Here is a 26,660-nt window from a genome sequence, read left to right as displayed (position 1 = left end):
TCAAACCCGGCCCGAGGAAAGTTTTTAAACTTTTTTTTACATTTTTATAACACTTTTTAAATTAAAATAATACGAAATTAATACTCAAAAATGTGATTTACTTACTTTTGTGCAGATAAGTAGTAGTAGTAGTAGTAGTAGTAGGAACGGGTTAGAAGCCCTGCAGGGTTCAGTTTGTTGCCCTTGTACTCCATGATATAATGCTCGTTTTGTTTCCCTTGTACTAAATGATATAGATTTTGTGACGAACTTAAAAACAACTGACTAGGATAGCGCGTAAAACAGCTGGCTAGAGTAGCGCGCGAAAAAACGTACTTCCGGGAGTATTACTCTCCCGAGCGGGTCGTAATTATATAGCCCTATACTAATATAATCTATCATAAGATAACCTATTTAACCATAACTAACCAGAACTAAATTAAACTAAACTAATGTGAACAGAAACTACTGAAATTGTAACATTTCTTAGTAAAAATAGCTGGACTCTTGCTAAATACTTATTCCATCCGTAGTAAAACACTTATAATGATTTTAAACTAGAAAACCTACACTTGTAAACTAAAATATGGGTTAATTTGTACTTATTTCTATTCCTTGTAGATATTTATTCTTTATAAATATGTCTTTTCATGCAAAGAATTGAATTTTACCTATAAATCTTCTAAAAGGTGGTGCGTCAAAAGTATACCAGCACCCTTATAATTTTTATTTATTTTGTTTAGAGATATCCAATTTAACAATATAGCGCTTGGTATTAATATTAGTAGTGTGTGCAGTGTAGTTAGCATAAGAATTCATCAATCTTGTAGTTTTATTGAATAGAACTATTTCACAATATTGAAGAACGTCATTCGGTCAGACAGCAAAATTCCTCATATGTATGGCTCAAAACGGTAGGATTTCCTACAACATAAATATTTTTCCCAAGATAAATCCTAAGATATTTCCTAGGATATACGTTGAGATTTTGACGCTAGGACAAATCTTAAGAGATTTCCTAGGATCTATCCTACAGTGTATAGCAGGCCTATTGTATATCTAAATTAATAATTGCCGGGAGATCGATCATTGCTATGCAAGAAGATTCGAAGAAGAAAAAGAAAAAAGTTTTACGTTTTTCTTTTATTTTAGTGTGCCTTGCACTTGTTCGACAGAGTCCAGGCTGATTATTTAGATGTTGAAGATTCGAAGTAGTATTAATGTGCATATTCTATAATATTAGTATAATTTATTAAATGTGTACACTGATATAATGCAGGCTAGACCACTCCAGGTAAAATTGTAGTAATTTATAACAAACGAAATCATAATTTCATGATGTAAATTTACAGTGCAGATTTATTGTACGAATGTATACACAAATTCATAGCGTAAATAGTTCGTTTGGCTAATGTTTAGCAGAAGAGGTCCAGCAATTGTTTCAAAAAAATGTTACAATTTCGGTAATTTCTGTTCACATTAGGTTAGTTTAGGAGAGTTTGGGTTAGGTTAGGTTAGGTTAGTTTATGTTAGATTACATTATTGTAATATATTAGTGTAGAGTCCAGCATAATTTTCCAAAAAATAATAGAATTTCCCTTAATTCTACTTATATTACGTTAGGTTAGTTTGGGTTAGGTTAGATTTGGTTACGTTACGTAAGGTCTAAGTACTTGTATCATTCATTCCTCCTGTCAAATTTGTAGTTTTAACGTGCTTCTGGACCCCGCCTGCTAAACATAACCCGTTCGTTTTCAGTTAATCGAGTTCTTACATCTTTAATAATCATTTTTGGGGCGTAGACTTCCATTCCGTTGTGCAGATTGCTATAGGACAGAAGGCAGGACCTCGGTATATGTACGCGAGAAGAACTCTTGTGCAAATTATAGTAAACTACTTGTGCCAGTTGGCGGAAAAAAGCATGAATGCTAACTTACTGAGTCAGAGCAGAAGCACAGCAGGGCACCCCGAATAGTGTTGAGAGGATACGTCCTTAGGGAACAGGCGTGTCAAGGACGGTAGGTATATAGATAAGCGAGGACGGGTCAAAACACACTATATTTCATAAAAAAAAAAAAAAAAAAACACCTTTTATGTTGGATTACGTATTTATAAGTTACTAAAACCGTTATATATAATATACAGTCATGTTTTCATTACTTGCACATTTGTGTTCTGCTTGCGCCAAGTGAACTTCGTTGTGGACAAAGAGAACTTTGTGTGTGTCGGTTTCCTCGGGGTTCTCTCGTTTTCTCCCCCTTTCGTCATTCCACTATTTTGTTCATTTCTCATCATCATCGTCTTCTTTAGCCTACCTACATCATCGTGGGACATAAAATTCAAAGATTTCATTTTCATTTGTGTTCCAAAGTAACATAACTCATTATTAATTTAAATATTACCGTGCAGGTTTACTTGTGGCACACCACTCGAGGTAATTGGAGAAAAATTATAATACTTTCACTGATTTCCTTCTTACTGTCTCCTGAATGATTTGCGCTGGGCGACATGAAAATATCTCATTTGACATATATAAAATTCAAAGGGGCCACCAGAAGAAATTATTAAAAAGCCCAAGTCTTTTACGATTTGCTTATATATACGGCCTCCGAATGTATAGCTTAAAAACTACAGTGCAAAGAACACAAACAGGGAAGGAATTAGGGGAGGTGCAAAATGCACGTGCACCTTCTCCATTCGTTGTAAAAATTTCTGCTGTCGTGTTTCCGTTTGGGCTTAAAACAAAGAAAAGTTTTGCAAAATTGATAGTTCAAGTAAATTTTCTAAAAGTTGAAAGAAAAGGATTCAATGAGAGCAGACATTTAGCATTTTCAGAGCATTGCCTTATTCACACCACAGATACCTAAAGGCATTGTAAGAATTCCAATTCAGTTCAAATGTACTGGTAGTTATTGGTTCACTCCACCTCGCAAAATCCTGAATCCGACCCTGAACATAAACCAACCTAAGCTACGTGGGCACTAAATCCATGAATGCTGTCAAACGGAGTCAGAACAGAGCGAAGCGGGGAGCCCATGCAGAGATTGGTTTTCTTTAAATATGTCTTTTAATGCAAATTATTGAAGTTTACATGTAATCTTCCAAAATGTGACGTACCAAAACTAAACCAGCATCAATGTTCTAAATATATGATTCTGGGATCCTTATTTGGTTGCGTGTCGTTAGTTAGCATACTGACTTCAGAGGCTTTTTTTTTTTTTTTTTTACTGCACTTTCTAGTCTTTTAAATAATTATTACGTTAATTGTTGTAAATTTTTCTTCTCCAAATTGTACAAATATTTGGGTCCGTACAGTAATTCTGTACTAAATTTAGTAATAAATTTGTTTAACGCGCACTTACGAGGGTTAAGTCGGGAAGATTTACCCCAGCTGTTCCCATAATTTGTTGTAATTCTGATGTTCGTCATATTAGTCTGTTATAACCTGAGATGACCCCCGGTTTATTAATTTTTTTTGTAACATTAGATTAAGATCACAGATCATTACATATTTCAAATCAGCTAAAGTTCTCATGACACGCCATGATTGGAGGAACTTAAAGCTCTTTTAAACATTATTTTTCTAATTATTTACTGTTATGTTAAAGTACCTTACTCACAATTACTCCTGTTCTATTTTCCGCTTTCTTTATTCGTCAGTAACTACTTATGCGTCCAAATTGTATAACTGCTCGAAATTAGTAACCTTCAACTGTACAGTGTTGGTCTGTTGGAAATTGTCCTATTCAGAATGTTTCAATAGAATTACAAATTTGTTTCCTTACCTTATTACTGTGGGGTAGAATATAATTTGGCATAATAAAAAAGAACCAACTTAAAAGAAATGTGCTGAAAAATGCGTAGGTTGGCCACTAAATGCAGGAATGCTATATAACCGAGTCAGAGCACAAGAGCAGCAGGAGGACCCACGCGAAAGGTGCGTGGGAAAAATTCATCTGGTATAAAAACATATGCCTTGTGTGTGTCACAGCTTTGCGGCATTCACATAGCACTTCACTTCATCATGTCTTCCTTATGAAGTACACCTTCCATTTCGTATTTCTACCTTATTATACACTTAAGAGGTAAGATTGCGATATTTTTTGATTACTTATACAATTGTGAAACCAATTCACGTTTTTTTTCCGTGATTTTATAAATTTTCGTGGCTCCCTTCCCCCTACTAAAATAGGATAGCACCAAGTTCCGAAGGGGCGATACGTTGTGCGGCACTATCGAGTGTTGCTAGCATCAATCGGCACCTTTCCCCTACTGACACTTTCTAGATTAGTTACTAAGACAGTACGTTTGAAACACTGACACATTATTCTCTAGTGACAGTCTACTAATATTAGTCCAAGATTGAACTTCCATTTTTCTCCGTACGTTGATTTCCTTTATTACCTTTTTCGTTTGTCTAATGCTTAAATTCCATCAATTTCCCGTAAATTTTGTAATTTTGGGGTACCATGTGCGCAACTTAACGTTTCAAATCAACATGTGAGTAAAATATTACAATATCTTAATTGTTATGCAGTGTTGCAAACTAAGGACGCAACCGTATCCCAACATCGAATAAGGACCATGTTTTGGAGAGTTCTAAAGTAGCAATAACACAAGTGAGACGAACGGGGCAATGCAAATACAAAGTGCCTTAATGTCAAATACTACGACTATCGAGGAGGTAGTAACAAAGTTAAAAGGAATTGAAAAGTTTACCTTTTTTCAAGTGGCTTTATTTCGAAATAGTGTCTAAATAAGTATCACATTGAGTTTCACATAATTGCTTTTTAATAGACATAAAGATCATAATACTGTTTACTGCAATTTGAAATCTCGAACCATTTGGAAGATACGAAAAAAAGTGTTAAAATTTGATATATTCCTTAGAGCGGTGTATTTGTGAGAACTTTCTAAAACAATACTTTCTGATAGATCTAGGCTAATTACAATAAATTCTGGGAATTATGTAATTTTGAGCAGTGTTGCAAACTTTAACAGTTTTTAGCATGTGTCGAAACCAGTTTGAGATATCGAGTTGCCGTACATTACGTTGTGATCTTCACTACTATTAAAAATCATTTATTCAATTGCACACCTCTGATTAAAATCACAAAGAAGGGAGTTGCTACTCTCTTTTAATTTCAGAGGGACGGAACGGAACTTTAAATCCTCATGTAAGATGCATCGAACGATTCTAGAAGTCATATTTAGACGAACGAACTTTAATTTTTATCATTTCCCTTTAATTACAACACGTATACTAAGGGAGAAGGAGGGGAAAATGTATATCAAAATAGAGTATCTCATAAGTTCTCATGTTATAGATATGGAACTTAAAGTATTAACTTTAAATCCTTTTAATACTTTGCGTAAATCTGTTCTTCTCGTGCAAAGAACCGATATTTCAACTAGTCTTTCTATATTGTCTTCTTTTCAAGGGTATACATTAGAAAGGTTTTTTTTATTTATTTATTTATTTATTTATTTATTTTTTTTTTTTTTTTTTTTAGTTAGGAAATATGTATGCTCAAAAGTACTACATTTCATAGTCGTGATGTATTTTGTAATTTATAATAACTTTCTTGTTGCATTGGAATAAAACTTTCTTTCAGGTGACTGACAAATTTATATATCAGTGAAAAAATTATTTGTACCTAAGTGTCTTCTTTGTTCTAATGATAGCAAAGGGAACCTTTTCCTCGCAGTTTGGCGTTTATTAGTTTTGTATATATTGTTTATTGCTTTAGTTTTCCACTTTACGTTTTTTATTTTTGTCTTTTCTTTTCTTTCTTTCCTTTATTTATTTATTTTGTTGATGGTATAGATTTCAATCCTTTTTTCTAAATAACATTGCCAGGTAGTTAATTTTCTTGCTCGTTAGAATATTATCACTGCAAATATATTACATGCAAAATTACAGATAAACCGATGATTGTGAAAAAGAAGTGTCACTTATGAGTAAAAACTATAAATGAAGAAATTAAAGTATTATTTAATATATATTGTTCTACATATTAATAAAATGTAGGAATAGATTTACAGTGGCAACTAAATTTTCTCCCATTACGGTCCATATGTGGTCGACCAGATGGATTTTAGTTATTTTATGTTTGTTAGCACTTTAACTTCAATCGTCTTTGTTTCTGGAAACAATTTGAGTTTAAAATAAGCTTTTTCTTTAAAAAATAAAGTATAAAACAGTGAACATAGTTCGTAGTTATTATATCATTATAATTTAATACACTAATAGATGAAAGATAACTATGAAATTAATACATTTATACTCCAATACATTATACATTCATTACCATACACTTAATTCCTCCTCCTAAGAAAAAGCCACATCCCAGCAGCAATCATCCTAATCTGGGAATCTCTGGAAGCCAGAAGGGACGTGCGTCCCAGCTCTGTCTATATAAGCAATCGTAAGTAGCTCTTATACCGTAATCGTCGATTTTAAAAATATACTTAAATGGATTTACTTCGGAAGTCAGAAAATTTACATCAGTTTTTGGTATTTCAACGTAACAGCAACGACGACATCAATTGGATTTCCGAGCGGTTGACAATAAGCAATACATGGTGCTTACTTTGGCTTGATCTCCAAATCTAAACTTATTATTATCTGCAATTGAATCTGTAGAATACAATTTCACACTTCAAAGCCAATAATCAGGTACTTTTATAACATTTTAGACATTGGTATTTCAATTTCGATGTATTCAGTTTGCTCTACAATTTTGGTAAAGAAGAGAAATTACGAAAATATTAATATTTTAGTTGACAAATTTGTCTAGATATAAAGTTTTCTGTAAAGTATACGTTCATTTGATGATTATATGGTAAAGAAAAGTGAAAACATAAATAAATAAGCAGCAAAAACATTAAAGAGTTTACCAACAAGAAATTCATAAAACAAATACATTTTTGGTGCAGATCTAGAATAACATAGCAGCAATTATAATAAACTTGACAGAACATATATGAATAAAACTAAATAAAACTGAAATATAAAGATACGATAAAATCTGGTCGTTACATAATTTTTATTTTTCAACATTCTCATCGCCTTTCAGAATTACAACTAATCTGGGTTCAAACTTTGTACAAATAACTTGGATAGATATGGATAAACTTCGCTAGATAAAATCCGTTTTCTTAGAGGGACAATGACAAAGACATCAAGCAACACCACAAAACCATTTATATTTTATTCTGTTTATTAATAAAATAATAGTAATGTATAATCGAAACCAAATAAGTTTTCTTTTTTTTCTTTTTCTTTTCTTTTCTTTTTTTTTTTTTTATAAATAACAAATGCAAGTTACTTTGCGAAGTATTTTGCTTTTAAGTAAATCATTAAAATTGAAGAAATTCATTTCTTCCTAAATTTGAACATTATATTACAGCTGCTTTAGATAATATTAATACACAATAAAAGTAAGACTATTCATGGCTTTGGATTAATTGTTTTAACAAAAGATATATATGTCTGTATTTTCATTAATTTCGATCGTGTCTGAAGAAGGATATGCTAGATATCCGAAACAGTAACAAATTATAATTTAAAATAAAGTAAAGTATTAAGCTTTGGTCAGTGTCTCTTTTGTTAAAACAATAAAAGTCCAAATTTTATTCACCGCTTCCACTCAACTTACTTTCTCCCAACGTAAATGAGACGCTATAGTTCATATTGGCAGTAAATGTTTTAGACCTCGATGCAGCTAGTTATTCTTTGAAGTACATTTAACGTTCCGCACCTTGGATGCTTGTCATGGTGCCGTAATAAAGAACGTGAGTTTAAAATTCTTGAAATTGGGGATGGAAAACATTTTGTACATCGATCAAAAAGCATACCATTTTACGCAGACGAACTTGAATTTAATTCGGTAAATAAAATTTACGAGGACTTCATTGGTTTTAAGTCAATTTAAAACTCGTATTTACGTTTTAGAGGGGACAATAAATAATATACGGCGGGCACAGCGCGCTCTAGTCCCTCCCTGGCTACAGGCCTGAACACCACTAATTTGAATCTCTTGAATATTTCTCAAAGTTCAAAATTTAAGATATAGCCTACTTCCTGTATTTAATATATGTACTTGAGGTAGGCAATAATGCTTTGCCGAAACGTTCACAATTAGATAGTTTTGGGTGCTTTTGGGGTAAGTACCTCTGAATGAAAATTGAAATCTTACTCTAAAGTTGGACATCTTATCCTTGTTTTCATTTATTTATTTTTTATAATTTTCTCGTCCTTCCTCATTCCACTATTTTGTCATCAAGCACTTGCTTGTATCGTCTATCTCATTATATCTGCGTGCAGCTATCCCATAAATTTTGATTTCCTTCATTTGTGCCCTTCCATGTAATTAAAGATAAGTGAATAAGAGAAATCGTATCGAGGTCATTCCGTTGGCGGTCGAAGTCAGCGAAAATAGGTTGAGCAAGTATAGCTCTAAAGAATGTAATGAGGTCCTGATAAAATTTATATGAAACAGTGAGAAAGTACACTCTATGAAACTGAACAAGGATATTCAAAATCGGTATACCTATGTTGAAGATGTCAAATATAGAAGTAGGAGGTGGAGAAAATAGAACAGGTGACTAGTTTTCGATACCTGGATAGTATTATTAGTAATGATATGAAATGTGAACGTGAAATAAAAGCAAAGATAGGAATGGAGAAAGAAGCCTTCAGGAAGAAGAAAATACTGTTTTGTGGAATCTTGAATAAATAATTGAGAAAAAGACTCATAAAATGTTTCGTATAGAGTATTGTACTGTATGGGTCAAAAACATGGACACTACGCAAAAATGAAGAAAAACGACTGGAAATTTTCGAAATGCGGGTGTGGAGAAGGATGGAGCGAATTAGCTGGGTCGAGCGGAAAACGAATGAGATGGTGTTAGAAATGGTAGGGGAGAAAAGAACAACTTTAGATATTATTAAGAAGAAGAAGAGAAACTGGTTGTGACATTCGCTAAGAAGGAACTGTATCACGAGGGACGTGCTAGAGGGAATGGTGGCAGGAAAGAGGGGAGGGGGCGAAGGAGATTACAATTAATGGTCGATATTAAAGCTGAAAAATAGTACGTAAAGACGAAGAGGTTAGCAGAAGACTGTGGAGCATGGAAGCTTCTCAGTTGCAGCAAGTGACCTGCCAATAATAGCAGAATACCTATGTTGGTGATGATGGTGAAGTTATTCGTGAACATGCATACAATGAAGTACGGTAGTTACGATGTTAACACTGTTAGCTGTTGAGGAGTTTCAGGTCTAGCTCCAAAAGCTATCGTTAGATTCTCATGAAATTTACTTGAACCCGCCGGGAAGTATATTCTTTCAAACAAAAGAAGAATCATTAAAAAAAGCACATTATGTCAAAGTTAAGTGTGAAAATATACGTGTTGAAGTCTGTTAATTAGAATTTTCACACTATATCCGTCTACGTTTTCCATGGTCTGGCTCTATTTATGAAATTTATATGGGACCATCGACGAAGTATAATCTTTCAAATAATAATAAAAATAAAAAAAAGACCAATCGAAATTCGTGTAGCAATATCGAAGTTATGCGTGTACATGTTTACATCATCATATACAGGTCGAGGTTGAGAACTACTCCTTTTTTAGCATTCGGTTAAAAAGTAGATACTCGCCTTTGTATCGAGACGAAAATCTAGTTTTTATATAATTTCGGTTCCCGCTGAAATCATCTTTAGTAACAATCCTCTTAGCAGTACTTGCTTACTGACATAATCATGTTCTATTGAGATTTTTCTGAAAGATTCCATTAGTAGATATACAGTAATTCTTGTTTATTCAAAGTGCGTAGAATATGAATATGATAAAGGAGTGTTAATTTTTGCATGCTTAAGACAAGCCAGTGCAGTAGAAAAAGTGTTGAATGTATCATTACTACTAACAAATATAAGTACTCTTTATTTTCTCAAGTTTGTCGCCCTGTAGTACATTTTTACTGATCTGGGAAGTTTTAAGTAGTTTCAAAAAAAAAAAAAAATTATAATTTCGTCGCCAGCTTATCAACATGACAATAATTACTTATGGATAGGTTAGTTTAGTTTCTTTCAGTTACTTAATATATAGGTTTGGCCCGGTGGAGCTTGTCGGAACTTAACCCCGAAATTCAGTGGTTTTGTAAAATTTTAGTTAATTAAGAGTGCAACTTTTGTTGATCTTATCGAGGTAATCGTATACAGAATGTCTATTGGTCACAAAAGTCACGAAATCAGAAAAGGGACATGAAAATCAAGAGAAAGTCACGAAATTTAGCTTTTGGGTCACGATTTTTTATTTGTGCAAATATAGGTAGAGACTGGAAAATTTTGTTCTATAAAATGTCAAAATCGTCTGTGGTTGGCTTTAGATGCTACCAAATCGCAAGAAAAGCACGTTTCTATCACACGCATGAAAATTCAACCTAATTCGCAGCGAAATTCGCTCTTGAAATTGTCCTTCAGCTTGCGTCATTGAGCAGTGGCGATGCACATCGCATCGCCGACACCACCAACGCTTCTAACCAGTTTATTCAACTGTGAGAAAACACCAAGTTTTTATCGCTCCAGGGTACAGCCTTTGAAAGTAGAGATAAGATAAAGATAAGGGCTAAAGAATATAGGTACTGTTATTAGTTTTTGAATGTTATGAAATTTTATGATTTGGTAAAGAAAAAGTTACGAAAAGGTCAAGAAATTTGATTTTGGAGTTTTAGTAGACACCCTGGTATATTTTCATTCCTTCGAAGAAAAGTTTTTGTTTATACATCTATACCATAACAATCGATGCCAGGAGGTGTAATCGGGAGAAACAGTCGGTGCTTCAAAAAATGCCACTTAAGAAGATAGGAGTTACCCGTTGAAAATTTTGATCAATTATTAAATGATAGATAAACACCAAGGTTAGTCCAAGATAATGCTTGTTTTGTTTTTTCAGCATGCTCGTCATATAGCCGCCAGGCTAAGGCTTCTTGAGAAAGACATAGGCGCACGAATGCCAGAAGCATATAAGAAGTTTTGGAAAGAATGGCAATGTCAGGAACCAACTCCTGTTCATTGGAGGCCTGTTCCTCACAAATGGGAAAGGAATCCAGACACTGGAGAAGTGTAAGTTAAAAAAAAACCCTAATTCAGCTAGTGTAAATATTGTAATTAACATAAGTCAAGCTTGTTATGTGCTGAAAGTATATATCAAGAGAAGTAACAATCACTGCGTATTAATTAGTGCTAACAAATTTTACCACTTCAACTTCAAAATCAAGGGTTGGCACTTTATTCCCTGTCGATGTGAATTTGTAGTGGATAAGTGCTTATAGAATCATGCATTTTCTCGTACCTTCCCACTAACTATTTCATTAACGTTCTCATGTTATTTGTCGTTCCCTTTTGCTTATAATGAATAACCATAATGAAGTAAACTAAAAATTTAATTTCAAATTGTTATTTATATCTGTAATTTCATAATTTGTTACTAGTAATTGGTATCTGAAACGCTTGGAGTATTTTATATTATGTGACTTCCTACAGGATTCAAATTTCTTTTATGGTTTTCCTATGCCTTAATTTTATATATATATATATATATATATATATATATATATATATATATATATATATATATATATATATATATATATTCATTTACAAACGCAGTGTTTGCAGTGGGTAGCTTGAAACTTCACTCACTCGTTCCACACTGATATTAAATTCGAATATTAGGGATGGTGTGAAGTCAAAAAATATGCGTCATACTACATCAAAATCTATTTATTTAAGAAAGTCAATTTGAAACATTTTTGAAATCGGGTTAGGGGCGGAATGATTTAGTCATCCTACATATAAGAGCCAAATTCATCGTTCATCCTAACTGATTTTAATTACAGACACTTGAAGACTGTGGAAAAAGTCCCAAAGAAAATATACTTAATATTCTGTCAAAATGGAATAATGATTACAAAAGGTATTGTGGAACTTTAAAAAAAAGCGGAGGGAAATAATATACTTATTTATTGTTTTAACTTTATCCAAAGGAGATGACTCAGAAACCTCAAAGCAAATATACTGCATATTGCTTGAAACTCAAACTTTCTTTTTTTTTTTTTTTTTAACGAAATTATTTTGGAACACTTTTTTTTTTTTTTTTTTTTTTTTTTTTTTTTAATTGGAGAGGTTGAGAAATAAATCCACCTTTCGTTCTTGGCAGATTTTAACCGAAAGCTGTGGGGATAATGGCAATCCACGAGATAAAAAGTGTTGAAATCGAATATTTTTTTTTATGTAGATTATCCTGCAAAATTATTTTCTTTGTTATGTTCAGACTTCTAACATATGGTTGATTTTAACCTGATAGTCTTTACGGATTGCAACAATAAACAATAGAAATGTATGGGAAGATTGAATGTATCTACATATCTAGATTCATAAAAATCGGATTAGTCTTACGGAAGTTACTGTGGAATAGACTGACTAACTGATAGACACAAATTAATATTATTATTATTATTATTATTATTATTATTATTATTATTATTATCATTATTGTAAAAAGCAACAAAAATGATTTTCCAACTTTTAAGATAAATTTTGATATTCTTGTTTGTTGTAGAAAGCCAGTGCAAAATATTCCAATCCCGGTTTTATATCCTGAAGAACATTCATATGGAATTTGGGGAGGAGAAGGCATAGTAAAGGGATTCCAGAAACGCCATCCGCTTCGTCGTCGCGTTCCGCATTTTTGGTTTCCTCATTTAATGAGAGAAGTCGTCTACAGTGAAATTCTCGACAAACACATTTCAGTGGTGGTAACCCAGCGAACGATGCGGCTTATTCACGAAAATTATGGCTTTGACTATTACTTACTAAAGGTAAGATGCTTATTATTTATTATATGTGTAAATCAAAGAAAAATTAACTTGTTTATTTCAGTTAAGTTCTTTATTTAGAACATATTACATATATGATATTTGAATAAAGATGGCGACATAAGTCGTTGTATAACATTTGCATAAAACAAAAGCCAAGGATTGTTGGTATTATTATTTAATGTTATTATTTTAGAATTGGCAGAGGAAACCGATAATGTCGGGAAAGCACATTGTAAACATAAATATGAAGACGTAGATGAACTTTAAAGAAACAGAATACAAATATTAACAAACATGTAGAGAGGTGAAATCCATGGAAATAGGAAGAAACCAGAAAAAAAAAAAAAAACTATGACATTAGAAAAATTGAAAAAACTAGAGGCGATCGAAGTGAAATTCTTAAATGTTGGGAATGATGCACTGAGGTATTGTATTGTCACGGACTACTAAACTAACTAACTCTATGGCCTATGGAACCCGGAAGTTCAATGCCGCGTTCACAAAAGCTCTCCACTCACTTCTATCCTTAGCTAACTCCATCCAGTTTCTACTTTGTATTCCAATCTCTGCGAGATCCATCTTAATATTATCCTCCCATCTGCGCCTAGGTCTTCCTAATGATCGTTTTCCGATTGGTGTTCCAGTCAAGACTTTGAAAGTGTTTCTACTTTCTTCCATTCTAGCTACCTGACCCGCCCACCTAAGCCTCCTAGACTTGACGACCCTAACAATGTTGGGTAAACCATATGAATTATGTAGTTTCTCGTCATGAAGTTTCCGCCATTCCCCATTTCCGTTCCTCTTGGGTCCGAATATTCTTCTCAGGATCTTGTTCTCAAATACTTTCAGTCTATGTTCTTCCCTCAGAGTAAGTGACCATGTTTCGCAGCCATACAAAACAACAGGCATGATTATCGTTTTGTATATTTTAAGCTTCAAATTCCTCGACAGAATTCGCGACGACAAGAGATTTTGAACCGAATAGTAACACGAATTCCCTGCTTTTAGTCGACATTTAATTTCTTCGTGAATATGATTTTCCTCTTAATATTGATCCTAGATATTTGAAACTATCCACTTTATCAAAAGTATTATTTAATATTTTAACGCATCCATAATTTGCTGTATTCCGGTCCCGACGCACTTCCATGTATTTAGTTTTCTCTGCATTTACTTCTAAATCCATGTCCCTGCAAGCGTTTAATAAGATCTCTGCATTTCTTTCTATTGTTCTCCTATCATCACTTATTAAATTTACATCATCAGCATATGCCATAACCTGGTGAATACCGTTCAACTGTAGGCCCTGATTGCTATCTCTTTGATTTTCCTTGTAGTATATTCCAGAACAAAGTTAAATAATAATGGCGACAACGCATCTCCTTGTTTCAGACCATTTTCGACGTGAAAGCTCGTGGACAAAAATTTTCCTACCCGGACTTTACTTTGGGATTCATTTAAACATATCTTAATTAATCTAATTAGCTTTCTCGGTATTCCAAGTTCTGTAAAAACGTTGTATAACGTTTCTCTCTTAACCGAGTCGTACGCCTTTCTAAAATCAATAAATAGTTGATGTACCGGGGTATTGTATTCCCACTTTTTTTCGAGTATTTGGCGAATGGTAAATATTTGGTCGATAGTTGATCCATTTCGTCTAAATCCGCACTGATAATCTCCAATAATTTCATCTGCGTATGGGGTGAGTCTTGCTAATAGAATATTTGAAAGGATTTTATAGGATGTTGACAGAAGAGAAATGCCTCGATAATTATTACAGTCAGTTTTGTCGCCTTTCTTGTGAATTGGAACAGTAATTGATTCTTTTCACTCTTGTGGCAATTCTTCCTTATTCCAGATAAGGAGAATGAGTTTGTGTATCTTGTTACACAATTTTTCGCCTCCAGCTAAAATTAACTCAGCCGGAATTTCATCTACACTTGGATATTTGTGTTTCTTTAATTTCTTTATAGCGGTTTCTACTTCTATTCGGTTGGGTTCTGGAATATACGGTTCTGCGGTGTGTATCTCTATTCTCCACGCACACTAGTTTTTGGTTGCGTGTTAAGTAAATTGTCAAAGAAATCTTTCCATCTATTTAAGATGCTATCCGTATCAGTGAGAACTGTACCGTCAGATTTCTTTAATATATAAGCACGAGGTTAATAGCCGTTCTTAAATTCGTTGATTCCCTTATACATGTCCCGAATGTTTTTATTTTTACTATTATCTTCAAGTTCCTTAATTTTAGCTTTCAGAAAATCGCATTTCTTTGTTCTAAAAGTTTTGGAAGTTTCCCGCCTGATATCTGCGAAATTTTGTGTAGTTATTTCATTCGGATTTTGTAGCCAGCGTAATTTTGCATGTTTTCTCTTCTCTGCTAGTTTTATGCATTCCTGGTCGAACCATGGTTTGTTCCTACGTATTTCCGCGTGTCCCAATTTTTCTTTTGCTGAAATTTTAATGCTATCTCTAATTTCAATCCAGGTATCCTCAACACTAGTGCACTCCGAATCTTCTAAAGCCGAGAATCTATTCGAAACTTCAATCTGGTATTTCTCTCTTATCTGGCTTTCTTCTAATTTCTTTAAATTGAATCTCTCCGTTTTCGGACAATGAATATTACCATTATTCAAAGATAACCTCTCTCGTATTATCGCTGCTACCAGGTAGTGGTCAGTGTCACAATCAGCCCCTCTAAACGACTGGACATCAATTATGCTAGATTGCCTTCTTCTATCTACTAAAACGTGATCAATTTGATTATGTGTTTTCCCGTCTGGTGATGTCCAAGTGTATTTATGAATGTCGCGATGTGGAAATTTTGTATTCTTCACGATTAGGTTTTTGGATGTTGCATAGTTCACGAGTCTAACACCGTTGTCATTACTTTCCTTTTGCAGACTTTCGTTCCCTATAATCGGTTTGAAAATATCCTCTCGTCCTACCTTCGCATTGAAATCCCCTAGTAGAATTTTCATATGGTATCGCGGGAGTTGGTCAAATATCTGTTCCACTTCTTCGTAAAAACTGTCTTTTATATCGTCATCCTTATCTTCAGTTGGGGCATGTACATTTAAAACAATAATATCACACCACCGTCCCTTAAGAGTAATAAAAGAAAGTCTGTCAGTAATAAATTCAACCCGTTAACCAAACGGGTTGTCACGGACTACGTCAAACTTATTTATTAAACTTTTGCCCATGATTGTACTTTTAATTCAAAACTCAATTATTATTAACTTTAGAAGACTTTTTCTGTAAAAAATGCTTTGTAATTCAGTCTTTGAATTTGTTTCCACGTACCAGTCATCTACCTGACACATGCATTGACAAACATGACAGAAGTGTATTCCTGTAGGTACACGTAATTATAATTTCACCACGAATACGGTAGGTGCATGACCTCAGCATTAGTCGAAAAACAAAACAACTTGTATTCCCTAAGTCGTGGTAATTGATACTCTGAACTCAGAAAGAAGAGGAGTCCGTATCCAACAGTGGTTCTGACCTGAGCATTAGAAGTGTATTATCTATAGGACTTCTATTAGGCCAACATCTATAAGTCTAAGGTATGTACTTATTTCATATTTCTCAATGCCAAGTCATGATACGGTACGTGGAACATTTCAACAGACACAAATAAACATAAATTACACTCATTAAAATAATTCTCCGAAACTGGTTTCTTTTTATTTCATCGTAAACAAAATGTTCATGAACATTGGTGTATGAATTAAACTAACTAACACTATGGCCTATGGAACACGAAAGTTCAATGCCGCGCTCACAAAAGCTCTCCATTGACTTCTATCCTTAGCCAACTGGATCCTATTTCTGCGAGATCCATCTTAATATTGTCCTTCCATCTGCGTCTATGTCTTCCTAATGGTCGTTTTTCGATTGGTCTTTAAGACTGAAAGCGTTCTTACATTCTTCCATCCTGGATCCATGACCTGCCCACCTAAGCCCCCTAGACCTGATGATCTTAACAATGTTTGGTAAACTGTATAAATTATGTAGTTCCTCGTTATGAAGTTTCCGCTATTTCCCATTGCCGTTCCTCGTAGGTCCGAATATTCGTCTCAGGATCTTATTCTCAAATATGAATTACTGATGCCTATATTTCTAAGAAAAGTTGATTATTGCTATGATTACGATACCTCTCGCATACGTACCATTCTATGTTAATCATAGATAACGCATAGCATAACCGCAGTATGAAAGTAAGAATTGGTCTTATGGGCTAGGTATTGAAGAGCAAAAGTAAGTGATGATAACAGAGGATTTTTCATACTTAGAGATGAGTTTGACAACCCTGGCAGGGAGGTGTAGTCCTTTAAGAGCGAAATAGTATGGTGGGGAATGGGGTATACGGTGAGTGTTGATCTTCCATAGTGGTCTGTGCACCCGCCAACTCAAGCAGATTCAAGGCTCTATCGTGACTTGTAACTCACAGTACTGTCTACTGTTCATTATTTCGGTGTTACATAAGGATACAAAACATGAAATTTCGAAAAGTCAATTCGCAAGTTTGAAAAAGAGTTTAGCTAGATTATGAATAGAAAAGCAACCTGTGTAATTATTATGTCGGTTGGTGAGTTGAGTTAATGCAAACTATTATATATAAAAGTGGCTTATTCATCAACGCCCAGGTCATACTACCGTTACTAGAAACATGAAATTTGAACAGAATAATCTCCTTATCACAAAAGCAAGAAAATGAAATAAATATATATATTCTAAGCTAGAGTATAAAAAGGTTCTTTTTTTTTTAAAAAAAAAAATCCCGATTCTTTATTCAGCAACTGCTCAGTGTAAGGATTGGGTCCAGTTGGAAGTGAGAAATTCGATATATAAATTCTTAATTAAAAATTAGCGAAGACATGTCTCAGCGCTTTCAAAAATTCCACTTTGAAAGGAAAACTTTTGTACTATATTGTAAAATTCTGTCTTTTAGGGTAGAGCTAAAATATGGTACACAGGAGTTTGGATTTTCCCATCAACTTTTTATTATAAAAGTTCCTTCTTGTATACAATAGTAATAAATATTACAGATAAAATAAAGTTTCTCTAAATATCTTAGTGGTTTGCTGGTGATCCCAATGACCATGCGCCTTAGGACGATAGGAACCAAGGCTCTTGCGGCCAAAGTGTAGGTAGGTGCCTCTCAATGACCAAGCGTCTTAGAGAGTGGTAGATGCTCAATCGGTGGATTAATGAACTTATGCGGTGTTCCGACTCCTTTTGTCCAGAAATGTTGCTGACTATTGAATTTTTTGTCACTTGGCGATTGTTGGCGATGGTTGACGATGTCGTCTTCGTTGGTGTCGTCTAAAGTGTGTTTACAGCCAGCACATGGTTGGGAGCACATGTGGAACCTTGCAATATTCAAGTTTCTGGTTTTGTATTAAATATTGAGAGAAAGAGTTGCTAAAAGGATCATCAGGGAATGAAAAAATTAATACAAAAAAGAAGCGAAATTTCATATCTATGCAACAAAAAATCTATTTGGAATACTGAACAGGGTTACATGGAATACCGGACAAATGAGAAAGTTAAGAAACAGTTTGCATTTTATAAAAGAAAGAGGTACTAGAGATGTGCAGTTGGCTTGCTATGAGAATCGATGTAAGGTGTTCAAACAAAGAGATGGAGGTGTTTTGTTGATTTAGAGAAGACTTTCGACAGCTAAACTGGGAAATTCTGATAAGAATTCTGAAGATATTTGGGATGGAATGAAAAATTGGGGGACCTATAAGGAACTGTTTATGAACCAAGGAATAAGAGTTAGAATAGAAGAAGAGATAAGAGAGGATGTATTTTTTTTTCTACTGTACGTAGGTTGACAGATCGTAGATGAAGAAGGGAAAAGTAAAAACCAAATAAAAGTGAATAGTAAATGCAATTTTTAATTTAACATGCGTAAGCTGTGGTCTTGCTTCTTAATCAGGGTTCAAACCCTAATTGGCGGTTCTCACTGAGTTTTATTTTAGTTTCACCAGACAAATACTGAGATGGCCTCGCCGACACTTTTTTGTTGTTCTTATTCTTCGTTAATAAATCCAGTGCAAATTGGCTTTGCAGACTGAATCTGGAAGTTCATTAAATAAATTTTCTGTACATAATAAAATGTATGTAAGTTTGGCTCTACAGAAAGCGGTTAACGTATTCAAATGGACTTTTATGAAGTAATAAATAGAATTTGTTATACTTATTATTATTTCTCCTCTTTACAGACCCCTGCTTACGATCTGAAGTCTACATTAGCCTTGAAGTTGAAGAGGAAGCTGCTGGAAGCATTGCATAAAAAAGAGATGTATCCAAATGATCCAGAGAAACGGGAGGAAATTTATAACAAATACAAGCAATACCTGATACCTGTAAGTATTATTTTCCCACATCTGTTTGTCACTTAATTAAGAAGAAAAATTTCATTTCTCTAGCTTTCTATGGAGTGAATTTCTGAAATATATTATGGATAAGAATCTGAACCCTTATAGAAAGACTGTGTTCATACATCTGTCTATTAAAAGGTAAAAGGTAGCGAGAAATTATTTGCTGATGTGGATTCGACTTTGCAAAAATGGATTCGATCTCAGTCCTTATTCCTCTGTTTTAAAAGAAATCGGCAGATATTATAATTTCAGGTTTCATTGTTGTTCACCATAAAGCGAAAACAACGAAACATTTCGAGAAATGGGCTCTTGATGAAAATTTATTGTTCCAAAGAATCCTTGCTGGCATTTGTGTATTGTAATTGAATCAGTCATTGCGAAAAGGCCATATGTTCATCCCCACCACATTTTCATTTTAGTGCAAAGTCGAGACGTACACGAAGAAACGCGTATCCCCTGTGAAACGACGAATTGTATGGTCACATTATGTTACATATCCTACACTATTGCCTCAATATCATCGATGCCATTGTACACGTCGAGTTTGCAATATAAAGTTTTTTTTTTTCCTCCTTAACAATTTACTTTGGTGGATATATGACCTTTTCGAAATGACTGATTCAATTGAATGTGGCAAAATTTTAAATGCCATTTTCACCTAAATCTCTTCAGTAACACTGGAAGTTATAGAAAGTAACTACAATTTCCACTTTTAATATTGATCCTCAAACAGTAAAAATGATAAGAGATAGAGTGAAATTAGTTTGCATTGCAGTATAGCTTTAGTGATACAAGAATTTGTTCCATCTCAGTTCTAATTCTTCTGTTGAAACCACTTCCGGTTTCAATATTATTTGCCTTAGAGCAAAAACGGTAATAGATAGCGAAAAAGGGGTTTTTAATATGAATTTAGTATCCCAAGAATATGTTTAATATTGACTCTAAATCCTCTATTAAAACAAAATAGTAGAAATGTACTACTACTGCGGGCAACTTTTTGGATCCCCTTCATATGTGTAAAGTTTAGAAAACGTGTTAACTAAATCTAGGTAAGCCCTGTAGTCCATGGTAAGGAACACATCAGTTACAAAAGTCAACTGTAGACTGAGGATGGTTCTTATTGTATAGAAGTAGTGTATGAATGATGTATAGTATTGAAATATGCATCAAAAGCGATGATCATTTTATTCATTTAGGGGGCCACGATGGCTCAGTGGCAGAGCGCTCACGTCGGTTCGATCCCAGCTCACACTAAATGGCCTTTGTGGTGGACATATACCGTGTTCGGTTTTTCCGGGGTTCTCCCGCTTCTTTCTACTTACGTAGAGGTAACTTTTTTTTGAGAATCGATTTAGCATTCTAAGGATAGGCACCACCACCTCTTTTAACTCTGTTTAAACCGGAAATGTCAGGAATCAAACCGTTTCCGGTTTTAACATTTATCGCTTTAGAGTAAAAACAGTAATAGATAGCGAGAAGCTGTTTTACAGCAATCAATTAAGCATTACAAAAATGTGTTCTGTTTACACTCTAATCTCTTTACTAAAACCGGATGTTTTAGAAATTACTACTATTGGTTTCAGTATTAATTGAGAAAGATGCCATTACAAACCAAACTTCTTCACGTGGTGTACACATAACAGTGTTAGTTGTTAATTGTACAAAAAACGTCCAACTTTTACGTAATAGTAAGTTACTTCAATTCGCAGATACGTAATAAATCTCGAAAATCACTATTTTAGTACGTAATACGTGATATCTTATGCCTTTCTGTATAAAATAATATATATCAAACAAAGAACTTGTATATTTTTCATAATTTACAGTTTATATGTTTTTTCCTCTTAAGCAATTTACAGATTTGATTTGCGTAAAATTTAAGGTGCCTATAGATTTATAGAAAACGCATTACCTACGTAAGTCGGAAATTACTGTAAGAGACAGTTATTATTATTTAAAGAAAATACTTTTCACTTTTCTAACTGTATATACATATAATATATATACCCTCATAATATTTTTTCAGAGATTGGGCAAACTCGTTATTATCTAAATTTTAGGCCATAAACCTTTAGTTGCAGGAGCAAAAGATTTATCCGTACTTTTCTGATGGTTTTGATGGTATAAGTTCCAATCTCATTGTAATATTTCCAGGAAGAAGAGATTGAGTGGTACGGTCTGACGTGGAAAGAGGCGTGTAAAAAGCTAATCAACATCGAGAAAGAAGCTGCTGTGAAAGAACCTCTAAAGAATAAATACAGAAAGGAGTTAATAGAAAAGTTGAAAGAAGGTGGTGTGGACGAAATAGAAGAAATTGAGTAAGTATAGAAAGAACGATTAAAAAGAATTATTATTATTATATTCTAGATTCTATATAAATTACATCTAATTTTCAACATTTCTTTCAGAAGTTGTGAATATGGTAAGCGATGTAAAGAGAAAACATCCAATGAGTGAAAATAGCTTACAAGGGACGTATGCGAACCGTGACAGCTAGATATTTATGAAAATTGGTACCCTGACTAATTGTGGATCGCTAATCATCCTGGTGATAGTCACTCGGTGCGGAAATGCCTTGTTTACTCGTTACGTATAATACATATACCACGTAGTGACCGGGTGAGGCTGTGCTGAGTTATATCCCAAAAACGCCAGGAAAAGCAGAAATGAATGTTATCCCTTCTGCAGTCTTGTTGTTGTACATTTGTTCGTTTCATTGTACGGACCCCATAACTTATTAACTTTAGAGCCTCATATCACCTTTATTTGGCAACACTGATAACCCTTTGGCTTATTTTCTTTCACGTTTTATGCCAATTGTTTTAATGCCATAAAATGTTATAGTTCTGTGTGAAAAATTATAAGTTTGTGTTGAGATGGCAACACTGCTTCTGTGTCATTGCTATCGTGTCATTGGCCACGTGTTCCCCTCCCGTAGGTGTCAGGTTACATGCATACACTTTTCGATTTCTGTCTTTCTCCGGCTTGGCACAGCCTCACCCGGTCACTGCTTGGTATATGTATTATACGTTGCGGACGAACAAAGCATTTTCGCACAGAGTGACTATCACCACAATAATTAGGGATCCACAATTAGTCAGGGTATCAATTTTCATAAATATCTAGCTATCACGGTTCGCATACGTCCCTTGTTAATATCATGAGCAATTTGAGGAGCTGCTTGCAGTAAGAGGTAACGAACTTTGATCTAAAGAGCCAAAAACAACGGTAAGAGGAGCCGAGTGCCTATTACACATCATCTCAGCTGAAAGCTTCTGGCCGGCCATAGCCTTCGTGGGCTGTATAGAGATTAGAGCAGAAAGTTCTTTAATATTTTGCCACTGACACAATTTGGTGATAAGAGAAAAGGAAAATAGTTGGTTATATGTAAAATGTTTAGTGTTGTGAATTCTTGAATTCTAAGAAATATGTTAATTGGTATGATGAATCAACTAATCATCTGAATTACTTATGCAAGTTGCTCATTTGTTAAAATAATACAAAATAAAATGGTGAATAGTCAATATTATGTTGTGGAACTAATTCTATGATATTCATAATTGAATTTGTATTAGCGAATGATTTAAGGACTTATATGGTCATTATGGTATTGTTGTAGTGAATGATATTTTGTTATGGCTGTCATATTTTGGTCGTTAAAGGCTGCAGCGCCCAAGCGTTTTGCTTCATAAAAATTATGAAAGTAAATTATCATTTCAAGTGAGATCAACTGAACTCATAAATGAGAAAACTATAAATTAAACAAACATTAATCTGATTGGCAGAGTGGAGAACAATCTTAAACTCATAAGGAAATAAGTACTTTCGAAATGAAATTAAATCCTTAACTTCCCACGGATGCACCCTTTAGGCTAAAAAAGAGAGATGAATAATGAAGGTGAATGATTAGGAAAGAATCTGTAAAAGGGAATGTGGAAGGAAACCGGAAAATCCTGAGAAAACCCAATTTTTTCTTATACACCAATATTCTTCTTTAGGCAAGAATCAAGGTTATTATTTTGTAGTGAAGTACTCGTTAGATTTAACAGTTCTTGAGTGTTACGTACTGTTGCCAGTAAACAACGCTTTTTTTTTCCTGTTTAAATTTAAGAAATCCAATGTAGATATAGTTATTGCAGATTCATTCCCAAACTCGGTATTTCTTATGTCGCTTGAAAATAAGACAAAACTAGAGTTAACACTATAGGAATACGTTTTATCTATATTATTAATACCAATCTTCTTGTGTTACTATTATTATTATTAATACGAAGGATACTTTAAAAGTTTTGCACAATAGGTCATAACTTTTTTTAATACTAGCACTAGGGCCATAAAGTTTTATATGCGTATATTTGTGTCCTTTATGTACATACGCATGTTATCTTCTATCTGCTGTGACATATTTAGCCCACCTTGCTCTCCATGCTGTAAATGCACTTTGGTAGAACCTTGGACTCTGACTATTACACTACTGTTTCACATACGCAATGAGTTCATGGATACTGGCCAACTGTTTACCATTTTCAGACAACTGACAGAAAGAATTCGGTTAGAGCCAGTTCTGGACTATACTCCTGTTTTTCTGTTATGTGTGATTGGGAGTGTGGCGCCTCGCATTCTCGTGGTGCAGTTTGATTACTTTATTTTGGAACTCTAGTCTCTTTGTCTTTAGAACACGTCGCTGCTTTGTTAGTAACAAACAATACCATTCCGTACTAATTGTTGCGTCACGTCCAAAAGTTCGATGAAGATTACGCTATAGTGATCTCAGAAGAATATGACTGTTAGTTTATCTGCGGATCTGGTGTTGGATCTTGGTTTTCTTCCGTGGAGAACCGGGATGGCGCCATTGCATGGACTGCGTTTTACTCGTAGAATCCGTATGAAACAACCAAGTTTCATCCTCTGTGATTAGACCAACAAAGCATTGTGGAGAGTCCCATTGAACGTGCTCTGGTGTTCGAGACGAATTTCCTTCCTTTTTGCTTTCTGTTCCCTTGTGAGCAGATGTGGCACCCAACGAGCACAAAGTTTTCTGTAACCTAAAGATTATTTTAATCTCAGAACACTGTCCACAGATAACCTAGTCGCTTCAACAAGCTGTCGTGTGGTTACACATCTATCATTTTTGTGATGATCAATGTGGTCTTTGTTAACGTAGTTCACGTCGTGAAGCAGATTGAAATCACCACTGTGAAACCTTTGCACCCATCGCTGGATATTGTTGCGGTCCAATGTCTCATCCCGTTACACAGGAAGCAATTTGTGTCGAATGTAGATGAGTGAACGCCGGTCTTGTACAGGAATTCAATGGCCGACTGTTGGCGAGTGTGGCTGTCTACTTCCTTTTCCGTTGTGAACATATCTGTAAATAGAGGAAGAAATTTGTTACACAACTTCAGCATAAAAGAAAAAGCCATGCAAAAAAATCTTAGTGCTTATTATAAAAAAAAAGTTATGACCCCTTATGGTTTTTGGGCGCTCTTTGAAATAATAATAATAATAATAGTTTAAATCAGAAACAGAGGAAGGGAGTTAATAAAAATGAATAAGTTTAGCGATATTTCGTGCTCTTACTGAGGGTGAAATATCACTAAGTACGACAACGCACTTAAGGAATTAAGAATTGTACAAGGTTACCCATTAAAACTCTCACGTTAAGGCTAATAAAACAAGAAGTGCTGCAGATAGAAAGTTATTTACTCAAAAATATAAAATTGTAATTACTACAGGTCTTCTTGTAAAATTCTTCTTACACTCTCCCTAGGAAGGACAGCTGCAGCATATTTCCTTGCAGAACGTTTTGGAGGCTGTAAAACAAACTATCACCTCATAGCCTCAATATTTTCAGATGTATGAGTACTTTTAGGTCAGCCAGTTGATTTTCTTTTACAACGCTGAAGGCATTGTTTGGAAATTTTCGACTCACTGCAAGATAGTCTTCCGATCAGGAACGCGAAATCTATGCAGTGTAATTATAAAATTGCTGCTTTTGAAAACTTTTATTTCAACTGCGTGTGCGTGATTAGCTCCTCACTAAACCATAATAATAACTGAAAACGGCAGGAGAGTGGTGAGCGGAAGAGTTGACCTCCACTCCTCTCACCGCTCCTCTGAGATTGATACAAGCGACCAAAAAGTTGGAGGTTGGGTCATCTTGTATTATTCATTCTCATAAATGTGCGTAAATATGCCTGCTTTCACTCATTAAGGAGTTTAGTGTACTATTAGAAATAAAATCAAGGGATTTGGTTAAGATTCATTTGCAAAGTTCTTAAACTTACATGAAATGTGCTTTCTTCTTTCAATTACAGAAAAACTTCATCGTGGTTCTCAAGATTTAATCCTTTTGGTTCGAAAAAGGAATCAGCTGAGTCGTCCACGTGATGTTGACAAATTTGCCGGGAAAGTGTTTATTAGGAACATTTAGTTGTCTGCTTACATTCGTATTTATTTGTACTGTGTACATGAGATGAAGTTAATAAATGTAAATTAGTTTATAAATGTGTGTTTAAATCTTCAGAAATCGTCTTTCAGAAATATATCTTTTGTGTAAAGAATGAAGAATCTTTATAATTTTTGTGTATATGAATTAAGTCATGGATTAGCTAAGTGATGCAAAAATCGCTCTATAATTGGATTCTACTGATCCTTTTTTTTTTTTTTTTTTTTTTTTTTCAATTTAATATCAAACGATGAAATCATTCGAAAGAATTTTGGTTTATATTATGCATTATTGAATGGGATTCTGAAGATACTTTTTTCGATTTTGGATAACACACGCTTAAACATTTGGAAATTCAGTGTCTGTAAAATAGTGACTGGTTTAGAAACCATCAGGATATAAAGTAAATCTGCAATAGATGCTTTTAAAACTATATTTCGATGTTCCCTTTTTATATAGTTGACTTTTAGACACTAAATGGATATTTATTCGCTTTCTATGTTACGATCTCCAGAGAAACAGACGAAATTGACTCTTTTAACTAGTCAAATTTCTAACATTGACAGAAAATACTTGCTGCTTTATTTAATAGCTATCCCAATATAAAAAGTACATAATAGTAAAATGTGGAGAACATGAAGGCTAAGCTATCCGCTCTCATCCAACTTATCGGTAAGAAATACTTAGGAAACCTACAGTGCAATGTCAAGATATGGAGAGAAACTCGAACCGGTCACTGTCATTCTCCATACTTTGTAGGACTGCATATCTAGGAAGGTGTTTGCACATTTCTAAGTTTGAAAAATGAAATGAAATCTTTAAGTTTTACGTCCCACGGTTATGCCGGTTAGGCTAAAGGAGACGATGATGATGAGTAATGAATGAAATGATGGAATGAAGAAAGTGGAAGGAAACGGGAGAACCCCGAGAAAACCCACGAGCCCGGTGT

General features: G+C 34.2%; 1 protein-coding gene across 1 annotated transcript; it reads left to right on the top strand.

Annotated features, from left to right (window-relative positions):
* Nucleotides 1-1,115: 1,115 nt before the first annotated feature.
* mRpL28 (mitochondrial ribosomal protein L28) lies at nt 1,116-25,770 on the top strand. Its single transcript, XM_081752513.1, has 6 exons — nt 1,116-1,273; nt 10,939-11,108; nt 12,607-12,865; nt 19,105-19,248; nt 21,418-21,581; nt 25,581-25,770. Exons 1-6 carry the CDS (start codon nt 1,253-1,255, stop codon nt 25,651-25,653), a joined length of 831 nt encoding a protein of 276 aa, XP_081608639.1. The 5' UTR covers nt 1,116-1,252; the 3' UTR covers nt 25,654-25,770.
* Nucleotides 25,771-26,660: the final 890 nt, after the last annotated feature.

The sequence above is a fragment of the Thermobia domestica genome, chromosome 3 (assembly GCF_964235325.1).
Source record: "Thermobia domestica chromosome 3, izTheDome1.hap1.1, whole genome shotgun sequence".
NCBI classification, from domain to species: Eukaryota; Metazoa; Arthropoda; class Insecta; order Zygentoma; family Lepismatidae; genus Thermobia; species Thermobia domestica.
This window is presented reverse-complemented; position numbering and strand designations above follow the sequence as displayed.